At 28.8% G+C, this 17,116-nt stretch overlaps 3 protein-coding genes across 3 annotated transcripts; 1 reads left to right on the top strand and 2 right to left on the bottom strand.

The window, feature by feature from the left end:
* Window positions 1-92: 92 nt before the first annotated feature.
* Window positions 93-812, top strand: LOC149059411 (uncharacterized). The gene is made up of 2 exons (XM_089216669.1): window positions 93-522; window positions 585-812. Exons 1-2 carry the CDS (start codon window positions 122-124, stop codon window positions 604-606), a joined length of 423 nt encoding a protein of 140 aa, XP_089072795.1. The 5' UTR covers window positions 93-121; the 3' UTR covers window positions 607-812.
* Window positions 813-1,120: 308 nt separating this feature from the next.
* LOC149059410 (uncharacterized) lies at window positions 1,121-1,971 on the bottom strand. The gene is made up of 4 exons (XM_089224071.1): window positions 1,907-1,971; window positions 1,720-1,836; window positions 1,400-1,652; window positions 1,121-1,342 (listed from the first exon to the last, which is right to left on the bottom strand). Exons 1-4 carry the CDS (start codon window positions 1,969-1,971, stop codon window positions 1,121-1,123), a joined length of 657 nt encoding a protein of 218 aa, XP_089080197.1.
* An 11,729-nt stretch (window positions 1,972-13,700) lies between these two features.
* On the bottom strand, window positions 13,701-16,450 carry LOC149059409 (uncharacterized). The gene is made up of 3 exons (XM_089217173.1): window positions 14,997-16,450; window positions 14,678-14,931; window positions 13,701-14,603 (listed from the first exon to the last, which is right to left on the bottom strand). Exons 1-3 carry the CDS (start codon window positions 15,879-15,881, stop codon window positions 14,315-14,317), a joined length of 1,428 nt encoding a protein of 475 aa, XP_089073299.1. The 5' UTR covers window positions 15,882-16,450; the 3' UTR covers window positions 13,701-14,314.
* Between the last annotated feature and the right edge of the window lie 666 nt (window positions 16,451-17,116).

Below are 17,116 nucleotides of genomic sequence, written 5' to 3'. Positions count from 1 at the left end.
TTAAAACCAATTTTATTTTCTTATACTGATTAAAATTAATTTTTTAGATTCACTGGTGTACCATATTATTACGGATGACTTTTACCAGGACTTAGCAAATAACGCAAACTTGCTAGACAAGATGGATACAGCAAATCTCCCGAAAGACCATCCGTGTTACATTCCTGACCGTAAGAAGATCCCAGGTTTGTTTTCCGACGAGACGGATGGACTCGTTATGACAGAGTTTTGTGCGTTGAGGGCAAAGTCATACGCATATATTTTACAAGGCAAGGAGAAGATCAAAGCCAAGGGAATCCGTGGGCACGTGGTCAAGAATCACATGACATTCGATGACCATAAGAAGTGTCTGTTTGATGACAGTGATTTAGACGTTTTCAGTCAAAATGTATCCATCCGATCATTCAAACACCAGCTCAGGACTATAATATCGAACAAATTAACCTACAATAACTTTGATGATAAGAGAGTTATTCTAGAGGACAAAATCCATACCTTAGCTCATGGACATTATAGTTTAGAGTAAGTTAATACAATTTATGTTTTTAAAATTATTTATTTTGTAATATTTTTGAATTGTATAGGAATGATAAAGAACAAATATAAACCGGAGATCTTGGATTTTTGTCGAGAAGCTTGAACACAGCATACGAATTTCAAAATTGATATTTGTTTGATTGTCGAAAATCAATTAGTTAATATCTCCTAATGAAAAGAAATGTCTCCAATTGAATTACAACTAAAATCACCAAGATTTTTTCTTCGCTTAGAATACTTGTATGACTGTATTGTTCAACGGATTAGAGTCGAGGTGGGAGCGATGTGTGTACATGTAAAATAACTTTATATACCTATGTAAAAATATTTGTATACACCTATGTTTTACTTTGTTTGTTTTTATAATAAAGTTTTTTTTTTTTATTGAAATACATTGAGTAATCAGTTTTATAATTATTTATTATATATTTTAGTCTAAATATGTAAAAATAAAAATAGGTATATCATAATTTAAAAAAAAAAAAAAATAATATATTACTGATACTACTGCTATATTTTCAATAATTACTTTCGCTAAAATATGTACCATCATACATCAGTTAAAATATTTATATATAATATATTATGAGTTAAACAATTTGCTTAGTATACCATATGAAACCACATCCGATAATCCCCACACTGAGGTTATCTTTCGAACTTTATTATGAAATTCTTCTAATTCGTCCTCGTCCCGAGCTAATAATTTATTTTCAAATTTAAGCTGGAGTAAAACTTCAGCTTGTGTATAAGCCATAACCACATCTCTGATTTCCATTTCTGATGATGATCCAGTTAAGTATGCCTATGCAATTATTTGTTTCAGAAATAATATAAATTAAATGTTATTTTCAATACTTACAACACTTTCAGCCCTTAAAATCATTCCGACATCACCTTCAATATCGCAATCTACATATTCGATGTAATTGGATCCACGGAACAGAAGAAGACCTACTGTCTGTTCCAAGTTCATTTCTTCGAAATGCAACATGATTTCTTGCCATAGTTCTGTAACCATCATATTACGCTCGCTCAGATTTAACTGCGAGTAGTAAGATAGATCGGCATCCATGAGATTAAGCATGTTCCATACATATTCTATACCATCATCACTATTAAAAATAAAATAAATAAATACACTTTATTAAAAGATTATATTAACATGATTAATATAATTACAAAATTTCTCCATCATCAGAATCATATTCATACTCGCTATTGGCTTCAAAGTTTTCATTGAGGAAGGGATTTTCATCTTCATCTTCATCACCACCATCATTTTGATAATGATTATCGCTAAATAAATATTAAAAAAAGTGAATAATTTCTTTTCATTTTTCTTTTGACATACTATTATAAATCTTACCATATTTCCACATGTTGATTAAGGATACACGTTAAAAACGAGAAAAACATTGATATAAAATTCATTTTATAAAATTAATAAAAAATAAAACTACTGTTTAGAAATATGTTAGAACTCGAGAGAATATTATGTATGTTAAACACTGATATAAACACTGAAAAAATTATATATGTTATATAGAGAGCTAAGCGAAGACTGCACGCATACTGGTTTAGGGCAGGTCAGTGTCGTCGTTTCGTGGGATCTTACAATTGATAGCAGTTGTCCGCCGCCCGTCGCCTCCAGCGCTTTCGTCGCGTCCGCCGGTGCGGCCCGCAGGCAATTATACTGTACACCCCGAAATATTGTAAGATCCCATGAAACGACGACACTGACCTGCCCTAAACCAGTATGCGTGCAGTCTTCGCTTAGCTCTCTATATAACATATATAATTTTTTTTATATATATTTTTTTCTTTTGTAAGCAATTTCAATGGTCGTATTTAATGCCATATATAAATCAGAGGTTGACAGCTACATTTTGATTTCTACGAGTGTTAACGGCTTTGTAGAAAAATAACAATAGTCGGCATGCCGCTGGCGGCGACGACCAACCCAAGAGTGTATATTTATATTATTTCCAGTTTATTTCATTCCAAAAATGACCAGTTATTGCCTGCACGTTCTATTGTCCTATTGTAACACCCAACATTTCAGCAATCGATTTTTCTTACTAATCGTTTATAAGGTAAAAAATAGAGAACACAACAAAAGTTTCAATATTTTAGTTCAAGTTTCGTATTCGACGTATTACAACATACCGCATTCCTGTTTTACATTTTTTACTGTTGAATGTATTAATATTATTACGGTAATCTGAAAAACATCCCCAAATATATTCCTAACTGTTGTATACAGCAATCTAAAATATTAATTAATAATAGCAAAAAAATTTAAAATTTGAATGATATAACTTTTATAATATTATCTTGATCACACAGTTAGATTACGTAAAGAATAAAAATATTTATTTTGATAACAATGAACAATATTACGAATATAAAATATCATATTGCGCATAAAATAGCTGGACACTTAAACGAACTATATTTTGAAAATCTCCATCTAATAAAAATTTACTATCATTTTGACGTACTTAAGTAAAATCTTTAAAACAAATTTTGTCATTGTAGGTAGTAGGTACTATGTACAGGAACTAAAGAAGTATACTAATAACCGTCTAAGGTTTAACCGTAATAACTTATCGTTAGCAATATAAGGAATCGCAGAAAAAAAAACCTGACGGAAAAACGTATAACAAATATACACAATTTTATATCCTGATTACGGCTACTCAAATACAAAAATAGTAGGTTAGTCATATAATAATAATAATAATAGTTACAGCAGGTCAGTTGACTGTAAAAATATAACAATAATTATAGTATAAATATTTTATTGGGTATAGTGTAATATGATATTAAATATATAATTAAATTAAAACTCTATGTTGTCATTCCAATACATATAAAGTGTTCACATTATATTTATATTTTTGGGCTTTTTTCCTTAGACATTTTTCTGCCAACCCAATAGAGGTGGCTCGAGGAGGGGTAATATAAATGGTAATCGGTAAAAATATCCAAATTTTACGTAAATTAGTATATTACACTTTACTTTCTAATAAATGCCACGCCTGCATGTGTTATTATCTCCGTTCTATTTTAAATCGTTTTTGACGTTCTATTTTTTTAATTTCCAGTAAGGACAATTTAATTTTTTTATTATTCAAACCTCAGGTTTTTGTTTTTCAAAATAATATATTATATACTTTGCTTTTTGTCTAATTTTAACAGCCAATACATGAAGGTAGTTTTAAATTCTTGAAATGGCTACCCGAGATATATTTATAGAGATCATATTTTTTCAAGATTTTTGACCAAGCATTTTTGATAGCACAAACCAATAATTATAAGTAATTTAATGAAAAAGTAAAAAACAAATGTATTTTCATAAGCTTATAACTTTGTTAGGGCCGGACGCATATAAAAATAATATGCGCATCCCGGACACCTTTGTTGTTCACCACTACCACCTAGATCTTAAATGTGCGAGGACTAGCTGGGTGTGTATTGGTGTAATAGCTCGAACAGCAGTGGTCGGGAATGCCGGGCAAATACTGTCGAGCTATGTAGTGCGTGTTGTGTTTTACGTGTGTTATTTGTGTTATGTGTGTATATATGTGGGTGTGTACAATAAAACAAATAATAATAAATGGTAACAAAGTTTCTAGTAATAAGTTGCTGTTGCTGTATAATACACAATAATAATAATTGCACAAATATATAATAAAATCACAGCAACACAAATGTATACAACATACTATATAATAAATAACAGCCCTTATAGCTGGACAAAACAAAAGTAATATTTGCGGCCCTTCTGGCCCAACAGAATAAATTATAATATTATATTGTACAAGCTTGCAGTAATTACTGTAAATATAAAGAATAGTATGCGGTCCTTATGGTACGAATGAATCAAATAATAATAAACACAGCTATTAGAACTGATGCTCGTGTTATAGTAATCAATACAAATATAAATAATGCACGGCCCTTGTGGCACGACAGAATATAATAAATATGTATAGCCATTATGGCACAATAAAAATAATATAATAATAATAAATCAAGCCCTTATGGCTAAACAAGATAAATATACAATTATAAATGTGCAACCCTTATGGTTGACAAATAAATATATAATAATTTGACCCTTCTGGCCCTTTTTTATACCTTTTTTATACCGGCGCAATTGATGTATACTATACAGGTAGTATCCCAAATGCGGCGCAATTGACGAAACCCCGCGAGGCGCTGTTGAGCATTGTTTGCGATATCCATACTGAGAAAATAGTTTGTGTTGTTGGAAATACATTTTTATGTTGTTGATAATGTAATAATGATAATATTTTGGGTAAGGAGGTTGGTGAAATGCTTCAAAAATTTTATTTTTAAAAAGCCACCGACGTCATAATCTTATGGGAATTATGCGTATTTGAATAAAGTGATTTTCAAATTTTAAATATTAAAGATTTAAACGTTATATCTTATCGGTACTTGCTTAAACCGAACATAGACATAATTACCATGGACTTGTAAACATGTATGATTTAGCTAGGATCATGAATATTGTATAATACACTATTTATATGCGAATTAAATATAACATAATAATATTGATGCAGGACTTGTGAATTGCGGAAAAAAATCCCAAGCACATTTTATGTATAAGATATAATAGAAATGAATTCAATATTGCATATTATTTTATAGAAAATTACGTGATTATGTTATCTAGTCAGCTACGAACTTATAATAGGTAATAATAATAATAAATTAAAATGTTATGTGATTATGATACCTACTATCTACTATATCTTATATCGGTACTGAAACAAATTACTATTTATTGGTAAGTTAGAATTACATCTTGATCGAGATTATTTTGTGTATACTGTTGAGAATACCGAAAGTGTAACCATTATGGCATACATTTTATATACCTACATATAAATTTAGTAATGTTGTATTTTTAGTGTAAATCGTTATATCGTTACGCTATTTCGTATAAATTTAAAATCACACTGTTATGAGAATACACACTATTTCATTTTTAAATATATTGTTTTATTATTCGACCAGCATTTTAATAAATAAAAATATAAGTAGTTTGAATGCACGGATCGGATAGACATTTTTCATGTATATTGCAATACATTTAATTCATAGATAAGAGTTTAAGTAGGAGCTTGGTGGGTCAATTGTTTATGTCAATGTTGTTACATACATGGAAGTAATAATAAGTATTAAGTAAACATAAAAACACTACAATAAACTCAATTTCAATCTCTTAAAAAATATACATGTAATATTATACTGATATATTGTATTACCAAGTTTAATTACTTCAATTCATATTATAATTCTACTATTGTTTGTTAATTTTCATTACTGACCTTTTCATTGGCTTACATATATTAATATTATTTTTTGCAATATTTCAAACAACTTTCAAAATAAGAAAAAATAAAATGTAAAAATATATTTTAATAAATTGAATTTCAATTCCTCAAGTAAATTTGTCATCATTTTTATGTCGTTGGCATGCAAATATGTATTATAATTTATAAATGATATACATATGCATATATATATTATAAATAGGTATCATATTACTACTTTATAACATTTTTTAATTTTATTGTGTTTAATGTTATATCAAAACTTAAAATATAATTAAATTAAATGATACCTATGTTTAATTAATAAGTACAATCGGCAAATTACATTTTTTTTCTTACTTATTTTATTGCAATTTCTTTAGGCTACCCTTACCTAAAATTAACCATTGCCCATTGGTTACACTAAATAAATTCCAATTCCTTAAAACATACAATATGTTGTCTTCAGTGTTATTCAATAACCTATAGGCTAAACAACTACAAACAGTAATTTGTTTGAACTTATGATGACATGTGTTATATGTATATAAATTTAATATAAGTTAGTTTCGGTTATATAGGTATATAAAAACAATTTATTAGGAAATTACTCCCTTGAAGAAAACACATATATAAATGGAATATCTGTTATATTGCATATTTCATTAATGCAAATGTAACCGAAACACAATAAAAAAAAATCATCATTGTATTAATACTTATAACTAATTCGTGACTAAACCATAGGTACTCTGTTAATCATATGAATTTCTACACGGCATGCACATCATTTTATTTGTGATATTCATTAATTTCTTAATTCACTTAATACTATATTATTATTCATTGTGAATTTTTAAATGATGTCACACATGCATATATATATATACAAATTTAAATTGATTAAACAATTAATTTTTGTTATAATTGTCATATAAGTTAGGTTCGGTTTATAGGTATATAAAAAAAATTACCCTTAAAGAAAAACACATGTATAGGGGTGTTATTGGTTCGGGTTAAATCGGGTGCAAGGCCCTGATACAAACATTGATCCAAATATAATAATAATATTTTTAAAATAGTTATACGTCTTAAAAAATCTAGTCTACAGTATAATAATAATATAATTATAATATTTAAAAAAAATAGTTGCCTATACGGTATATTAACAGATATAAATTAATAATTTGATCTACGCATTACGTTTGCCAATACAATAATAATAATTTAATCCACATCTCGTTTTGTTCAGCAATCTTATTTTAAAATTCTGCAATTGTTAACTCATTATTAACAATTTTTATACATAAATATTGTAATTTTACATTTTTTCCTGATTCATGTTTATTTTTTTGTTCTTACGGGTTCCATATTATGTAAAGGTATTTTAGTTTTACCTACCCCCACTTCCTCAATTTTATTTATCAGCTTCCAAGTTGTTGAATGACTATGCCCGATTAAATGCGGAAACCTATTGTTCCAGCTTTCACAAATATTATTTTAACGATTGTACGGTGCCTAGAGTGTAATATAACCTCGTGTACGTTCCATGTTTCAGGGGGATACAATGGTATTTTTCAGACCAAATATGCAAGGTACCGTCGTCATGAAGGCGCCCGCCACGGAGACGCCTGAACGTTCTTTTAATATTTTTTTTTCTTTTGTAAGCAATTTCAATGGTCGTATTTAATGCCATATATAAATCAGAGGTTGACAGCTACATTTTGATTTCTACACGTGTTAACGGCTTTGTAGAAAAATAACAATAGTCGGCATGCCAACTGGCGGCGACGACCAACCCAAGAGTGTATATAAATATATTATTTCCAGTTTATTTCATTCCGAAAATGACCAGTCATGGTTTGTAATTCGTAGAAGGTTCATAATATATCTGAAATATCAATAGCACATAAATAATATAAATGTTTAAGAATATGTGACATATTTTTCAGACCAAAGATGCAGGGTACCGTCGTCATGAAGACGCCCGCCACGGAGACGCCTACACGTTCTATTGAAATTTTTTTTTGCTTATGTAAGCAATTTCAATGGTCGTTGCCAGGGCCGGAAGCATATAATGTTAATATTCGCACTCTGGACACCTTTGTTGCTCACCACTAACAACCAATTTTATACAGGTATTTCATATTATGATACAATGGAACCTTTCAGTCAAATTTTCGGGAACTTGAAAGGAATACCATATTGCCATGGCCCCTGCGTTACAATACATGATATGTGTGTTCTTCGGAAAGTCAAATTTTCGATACAAGGTTTTTATAAAAAGATTAAATTTATAGGTACCTGAAAGAGAGATCAATATTTACTAGGAGAATGCAATTCACGTACAACTATGTTCTTATAATCTATTCCATACGTATTGTACAAAAATATTATATTTCAATAAATTTTTTTTTTTAAATTGTTTTTGTGCATTCCCACAAAATCCACAATATAGGCTTATGCGCAAGCTTTTTATGAGTTAGCAACGAAAAACATAATTTAATTTACTATTTTAATTCTTGGATGACCACAGCAGCTGTAGCAGCAAAACCCGAATTAAAACATGTAATTTATTGTATACAAATCATTTACAATGAACCTGATTATATAATGCAGTGAAAATACTATGTTATATGCATGGAAATATTCACTAAAAATTTAATTAAAAAAAAAAATTACGAAAAATGTATGGTATGATGAAATTTACTAACGAAAAATAATTTATTATATTATATTTATGTGTATTTATTTATAGTACTCGTAATTATTTCAGGAGGTACGGGAATGTACCAACCATGTAGTATGTGTTTTAAGACATAAAATATGTCTGTGTTTAAAAATGTGTGTTTCTTGTATTAAAATTAGATTATAATATTACATTTTTTTTCCATATTAATTTTCAACTTATCGAGTTAAATTCATAATTCGTGAACTGTTAACTCGAGTTAATTAATTTCATTAACTTGCTCAACTTTGAGAAAAATACGATTATATGCCGTTTATATCACGAATCAATGAAATATGCATTCTTGGTGAAAAAAAAGGCGATTATATGTAATTGCATACGCAGATATACAAATGATTATAATTCGAAGTCTACAATGATTTCATATAATATATAAAATATAATATATATGCGTGTAGGTGTGGATGTGTGTGTACCTGTCAAATGTCGACACGATTTATTTAGGATTTTCGGGTACAGACTGATTTTACACGCCCGATACAATACAATGAATAATGATATAATGCCGGTATCTACCATATTTGGGCAAATCCGACCCTTCGCCAGAAAATAATCTTGTGTATTGTTGAAAACTAAAGCGTAATATCGTTGTACTACGCAGTAGTTTTACGATGTAGAAACTGCGTAGTACCACGAAACAAAAACGGTCTGTCCTGCACATTCATATTATCATAATACGTAGTATAATTTATAAACCCGCGGTGGAGCGCCCCCGGCCAAGGTACACTTGGGTACATTGCGAGACGCTGTTGAGCATTGTTTGCGAAATCCATACTTAGAAAATATTTTGTGTTGTTGGAAATACATTTTTATGTTGTTGATAATGTAATAATGATAATATTTTGGGTAAGGAGGTTGGTGAAATGCTTCAAAAATTTTATTTTTAAAAAGCCACCGACGTCATAATCTTATGGGAATTATGCGTATTTGAATGAAGTGATTTTCAAACTTTAAATATTAAACGATTTAAACGTTATATCTTATCGGTACTTGCTTAAACCAAACATAGACATAATTACGTTGTACTTGTAAACATGTATGATTTAGCTAGTATCATGAATATTGTATAATACACTAGGTATTTATATGCGAATTAAATATAACATAATAATATTGATGCAGGACTTGTGAATTGCGGAAAAAAATCCCAAGCACATTTTATGTATAAGATATAATAGAAATGCTTTCAATATTGCATATTATTTTATAGAAAATGACGTGATTATATTATCTAGTCAGCTACGAACTTATAATAGGTAATAATAATAATAAATTAAAATGTTATGTGATTATGATACCTACTATCTACTATGTTTTTTTCAATTTTTATGAAAATTGTATATTCACTGGATATTCACTTTTACATCAGAAACCACCCCCCAAAGTTTGAAATTGAAGCATTATTTCGAATAGTTATGCTGTACACAGACACAAAAACAAAAAAAAACACACATCATTGAAAAATCAATACATTTATCACTTCGTTCAGAATCTAAAACTACCTATATTTAATGAAATAAATTTTATTCTTATTTATTATTTTATAAATTATAGCATATTAGGTATGTGTTAATATATGTGTTTGTTTTCATTAAGATAGTGTTTAATATATTTTATTACTAAGGTTTTTCACTAAGTGGTATCTTACTATCTTATTATTTTATCAAAAAAATAGAAACTAATGAATAACTTAGAATAATAATAATCATTATTTATTATAATATAAAACAAAGTCCTAACTCCTAACCAAAATTATATCAAAATAATAATTTCGAATGACTGGGGGCTGAATTATATCATATTCCCTAATTTATAAAAATTCCCGTTTTTTTTTTTTGTTTTTTTCGATATTTTTGAAAACTGTTGGAAAATGTATACCTCCAATTTATCAATCTGTTTTTTAGAAAAATGTATACCTTGAAGACCTTTTTATTTAGTTTATGTAATTCATTTTTGAAAAATTATTATTTTTGAAAATTATATCTTTAAACTTTTGTGTGTGGGTTTTGTGTAGGTACTGTAGTGAAACTAATTCTAATTCTGCTATGGACAAAGTCCTTTATTTATGCAGAATCTTAGTGGTTTACTTGTTACACGTAAGAGACAAGGAGGTGGAACAAGGAACTAGAAAACATGTCAAATTAAATAACTTTTGTTTTAATCAATATTTTAATTTTAACACAATTAACTAATCAACTAATTTTTATTTTATATTATACAGAATAAAATACAAATTTTAATCTGATATAGTTTATTTTTTATAACTCCAATTTATCAATCTGTTTTTTAGAAAAATGTATACCTTGAAAACCTTTTTATTTAGTTTATATAATTCATTTTTGAAAAATTATTATTTTTGACAAATATATCTCTAAACAATTGTGTGTGGGTTTTGTGTAGGTACTGTAGGGATCCCTCACTAACGCCTATTATTTGAGTTCAGCGACGTTGTATTGACAATCAGGTTTTTCAAAGGAGACGGTTACAGAGTTATAATTTACAAAACGTTAAGATTATTAATTATTTATTGAAGAAAAGACACAAAGTATATAAATTTGAGGACAAAACGTAAAGTATCTGCCCGAGAAATTAGTAATGTAAGTAAAAAATAAAAATGGAATGAACTTATGTATAGCGGCGATGTAGAGGACAAGCCTAACGACTATACTAAGTTCTACATTGGTTGAGACAAAAACTAATTCTAATTCTGCTATGGACAAAGTCCTGTATTTATGCAGAATCTTAGTGGTTAACTTGTTAAACGTAAGTGACAAGGAGGAGGATCAAAAGGTACCGACGAGGTTGTTGTTGCCAAATGCAGTTGAAAGTGTTTCTCAATCGTAGCTATTAAATATTTCTACGAATTCTAATAAATTCGAAGTGGTAATTAAATTACAAGACTGAAGATGCGTATTAAAATATAATATTAAAAATAATAAAACGATTCTGCCGTTTTATTATAACGATTCCACGAAAATATGAAATTGTAATAAAACAAGTGTTTTTTTTTATGATATTGAATATGCGCATTGGCTTCGGTTATTTGTCACTAATATATATTAGCAATATCAGTTATATAATAGTAAATTAATAAATTGACTCCGTCGGTTTACTACAGTGCTTGCGGCAAATGTCGACTCTATTTTTATGATATTTCGTAGTGTTAGGAACAGACTATGGATACACAACCGACATAATAATACAACGTTTTAATACCGGTCCCATATATTATATGGGCAAATCTGACGCTTCTGTAGAAATTAATATTTTGGATTGTAAAAAATTAATGCATCGTATGCGTTGTAGTACGCAGTGGTTTATTAATATAGAAACTGCACAGTACAACGATATAAGTGATATAACAATATTTCACCCAGCACAATTATTATTATAATATCGTACACATAAATTTACAATTTTGAGTATTTACTATTTAGACTACTTCGTAATATTCTTCCACGCCAGCGGGCAAGTTCATTGGCTCATTGCTTCGTTGTCGGTCCCGACTCAAGGGGTAGGTTACGTCATTGCACTCCAGGGACGGCACATAAGTATAGGAGTGGTATTTTTCAAACCGTGATTTATATTATTTCGATTATGGGCAAGAAAATGTGTACAAAATTCTTATGTGTCTTAACGATCACCCCTCCCTTAAATAAAATGTGAGGAATTCGATACTCCCTTTGTCACGCCCCTGCTCGGACCGACCAGCGCTATTAGGTACGATTTTACGAATAAACACATTACATTACTGTAATATAAATTGTTTGGTGGGCGGGAGTATTAATCGGTAAAAGCCTGTGGTATAATGTCACTTTTATTTACAGCCGGTGGAAGGGATGGCCATGGCTACCGCAACCACTAGCGATGAGGCGGCATATAAAATAGCTTGCGAAGGGTGTTTCACTACCATATTGCAATCAGAATAGGTACCAACTTCTTACATTTCACCAGTTCATCCGTCTCGTTTCTCTCACTCATCTAGATAATATAATATTTTTCAACTGTTAGTTCGATTCCGTCAATTTTCTTCGTCGTATTGAACCTTACCTAAATATAAAAAGGCAAAACCACAATGACGTCGATAGTAGTAGTGATTATGTCATTTTTCGGTATTTTCATTATTCCCAGAGAGGCAGCCAGCATGCAATTAACTGATAATTTTAAATTTGGTAAGTACCGAAATGAATTTTCCCATTTCGTTATTTGTTAAATTGAATTTATAATACCATTAACCTTATTATATACTGTAGATATAAAAAATTTTATGAACAATTTTATTTATTTTGTATAAATATTGTGTTTATTTTAAATATAACTTCGCTACTCATACAGATACAGATAGAGTAAGTCCAATTATCCGTGGAAGATGCCCCATAATTGAAACAAGACATTTTGATGTCATTTCTTATAATCAAGATTCGTCAAAGGTTGAAAGGTGTGCCACCATCGAATTCAAAATTCAGACTAAATTTGACACGGAAATGTCATTTTTCGTGATATTTGGCAGTTTGAATAACCATGGACAACGTATGTGTTATCCACGTATGTGTTACAAATTATTATTTTAGTTTTTAGTATAGTACAATACATATATTAAACAGGCAGGACCAATTATGCATCGCATATTTCGAAAAATGTGATACATTTAAATATTATGAATTTCGATATGTTATATAGCAAATATACCAAAAATAACACTTTTCTTATTTTTTATACAAAAGAAAAACATTGATAATAATTATCACACAAATATTATTATATGTTTAGCCATTTTAGTTAATAACTTAAATAATTCATGATGAATTGGAAGAAAAGTAATACACACGCTATGAATTTATATATATATATATATATCAAGAATTTTGTTCTCTATTAATTTAATTAGAAATAAAAAAAATTAAAACACTTATTAAAATATAACCATAACAATGTTACTGCAAACTACAATTTATGCCTCTTATAATGTTAGTATGCCCCTCCTCCCGCCACCAATCATCAGACTGCTAACACTTTAATTTAGTATATTTTATTGAAATTGACGTTAATTTGATGGCTGGAACCCGATTGAGCACAGTTTACCTTTTTCATTACCCTATTGAGCATAGATACAATTAAACAATAGAAATCCAAAATATAACACGATTGAGCATAGAAATACGTACAACGTTGCCATTTCACACAGAAAAATAAAAATTTAAAAAAAAAATTGAAATTTTTACAGGAATTATTTTATAATAATGATCAAGCTATTAATTAGTGTATAAAAATATAAAATTAAATTATTTTACAAATATATACAATATACATAATTTATGTCCAATACAGATTAGTCTTAAAGTTAATAATAAAATAATAATTACATAATATAATAAACAATAGTTCATTTTTTTATAAATATATATAATATAATTCAAGTCCTATACGGATTAGTCTAAAAGTTAATTTACCTATTGATGTAATAAATTGAGTATAATTTTTTTTTAAATAAAAGTGTGTGTAAAAAAACGTTAATAATAAAATAATAAATAAAAGTTCATTTGTTCTATAAATATATATATATAATTCATCTCCTATACAAAAAAAAGTTAAAGTTAAAAGTCTTAAAGTTAATTTATATATTTAATTTGAATATTTTTATTATGCTATACAATATGTATTATGTGTCAACGTTTTAAAGTGGTATCCCTAAATACTTATTTCCCACTTTTAATAAATATTTTAGTAAATCTTTAGAACATTTATTTCTTAAATATTCATCGTAAGCCATTATAGTTGCATTAATTTTTTGCATTTCAATAAAACTCATACTTTTATAACTGTCGGTTTCAATTGACCGAATTTTTGTCATCGTTTCAGCTTGCGTTTCTTGTAAAACTATAATTACCAAGTGTATGTGTGGGTGAGACTTATAAAATTGTGAATTGTAAGTTCTATGAAAACTTTCAACAGCGTTTGTTGTTCTAAAAAAAAACATTTCATAGAAATTAAATTGACATTTTTTTTATATTTAATAATTAGACTTTGGATGATCTACCTTGGATCAAACATAGGTTCTTTAGCCCATATATTTGGGGGAAATGAAGATTCATCATCTATATAATTATTGAAAACATAATCGCTAAATTCTGAGCAGACTTCATCATTTGGGCAGACACTCATGAGTTCGACGAATGCATCGGCTACTTCATGACTAGGAAGAAAAGCTAATCCAAAAAAACTCTTAAGCCAATTTCCTAGTTCGTCGTTTTCTTTTTTATAGGCTATTCTGAGAATAGAATCGCTGTTTATCTATAATAATAATTAAGAATACAATTAATATATAATTTTTTGATTTGAAATTATTTTGTTCTTACTTTTCGCCACCATGATTGTCCTAAATGAAACCGACAAGCTATTAATTGTACATTTTCAAAAACTTCATACGCGGCTTGGTGGGCTGCCTTTTCAAAGTCAACGTGTAATTTTTTTAATATGAACTGACTTCCTGTATATTCTACACATACGTTTTGTAGGAATATCCACATTTTTTTATATGTATCTTTTGATTTTTTAAATAAAAAAAAATAAACCAATGGCAAATAATAGCCATTTTTATATCCATGAATAGAATATAGTTGTTCAAAATATTTGGGTGCATTATTAAATGTACCATCGGCGAAAAAATCAATACAATCATGCTTAATCATAAATTTTAGGTTGAAATCACAAGTAATACATACAAAACTATTGTCTTCGGGAATATGTATGAATGGTTGTCCACGAAACTTAAAATCATCTTGAGTTTTCATTAAATTCAACTGTAAAAAAACGTCTTCCGGTGACTTAGGCAATTTGGAAAGTACTTTTATTCGTCTATCGTACATAGCTTTACGAACCGTTTTTAAATCTTTATGAACAATTGAAGATTGTTCTAAATTATTTAAAAGTTCACTTCTGATCAACTTTAAAGGTTGAGTTGATAGTGACTCTTCAGCACGTCTTTTACAATTTTCACGTAATACTTGCCTTTCTAATTTATTAGGTGAATTTCCTACATGATTATGTTGTCCACTTGATTTAATAACGATATTTTTATCTGGCCCAGAATAAATCATAGCTGTACAATTATTTTTTGTGCACCGCCATTTTAATAACTCGCCTTTTTTAATTAATCCAATAAATCTGTACTTAAAAGCACCAACATTGGCTAATTCTTTTCCTCTCTCGGATAAAATAACTTTTATTTCACTAATGTCCATCGCGTTCTATGTATATAAAAAAAGTTATCTAAAACAAAACGGTGTAACGTACTAACGCGTAACGACGAACGACACTAACCACTAACGCCTGATAATATTGAGTCTAAGTTACTTATATTTTGCCATTTTGGCAATACAAAAGCCCACTTCTATATGACTATATTATATTATGTAGATAACAAATAATATCCAATCTTACAGTCGTACAGATAATCTTAATTGGCGTAATCGACAATGCATGAGTGTACCTATTTTGATTTTACGATTACGTCGATCCTAATTTCCTACACGACTCGTATATTATTTATCGATTAAACTCGTGCCGCTTTTCAAAATATGGGAAACCACGATTGAAAATAATCACCACGACTAGTAAAGCACACAGATTGACAAATATTTCCATTTCATAGTACTAGTATTTCAAAATACGCGTGTAGTCTAGCTGGTTGTAGTCGGACAAAAAAATTGGCAACGTTGCATTTATTTGACTGTGCTCAATCGGGTTGTTAAAAAATATGGACCGTGCTCAATCGGGTTTTTTCAAAATAGGGACTGTGCTCAATCGTGTTTCACCGAATTTGATCAAAAGTATACAATTCAAAAAGGTTAGGTATATTTTAATTGCGATTGAGTACGAAAAATTATATTTTAAATAAATTATTCTACAGTATTAGGTACCTATTTTAATATATAAATATGTTACAATTTTTGAAATTACAATTTGTATACATTATGTTATTATTCTATACCTGCTTTATTGTATTTGAGCATAAATAATTTAATTTCATTCAATTCTTAATTAGTATTTTTACCGTTTCTAATAGTGATTTATAATGTACACGTTTATCTAATATTGTAATATGAATATGATTTAATAATGTACCTAATATCATAACACTTTCATTGAACATGTGTATTATAATTCTGTTTTATTCTGCAGATAATGATCCACCTGTTATGGTATTTAACTGTAAGCCACAATCGTCTTCGACACCATTAAATCCATACACCGATGGAAGTTTGATCATGAGGCTATACGGCCGATTCATCGAATCGAATGACGGATACGATGTCAGATGTGCCGTAAGTATTTTATGCTTACAATAGTTTAGGATTTTCCAACTAGTCCATTTGTAAACATATTTAAATTCGTTTTAAAATGTGATTCAAAAAAATCATTTCATATTTTGAATTCAAAATTATTATAATCAAATAAGACGGAGAGATTCTGCGCC

This window comes from Diuraphis noxia, unplaced genomic scaffold, assembly GCF_037042655.1.
Source record: "Diuraphis noxia isolate RWA-SAM2 unplaced genomic scaffold, SU_Dnox_SAM2 contig0001, whole genome shotgun sequence".
NCBI classification, from domain to species: Eukaryota; Metazoa; Arthropoda; class Insecta; order Hemiptera; family Aphididae; genus Diuraphis; species Diuraphis noxia.
This window is presented reverse-complemented; position numbering and strand designations above follow the sequence as displayed.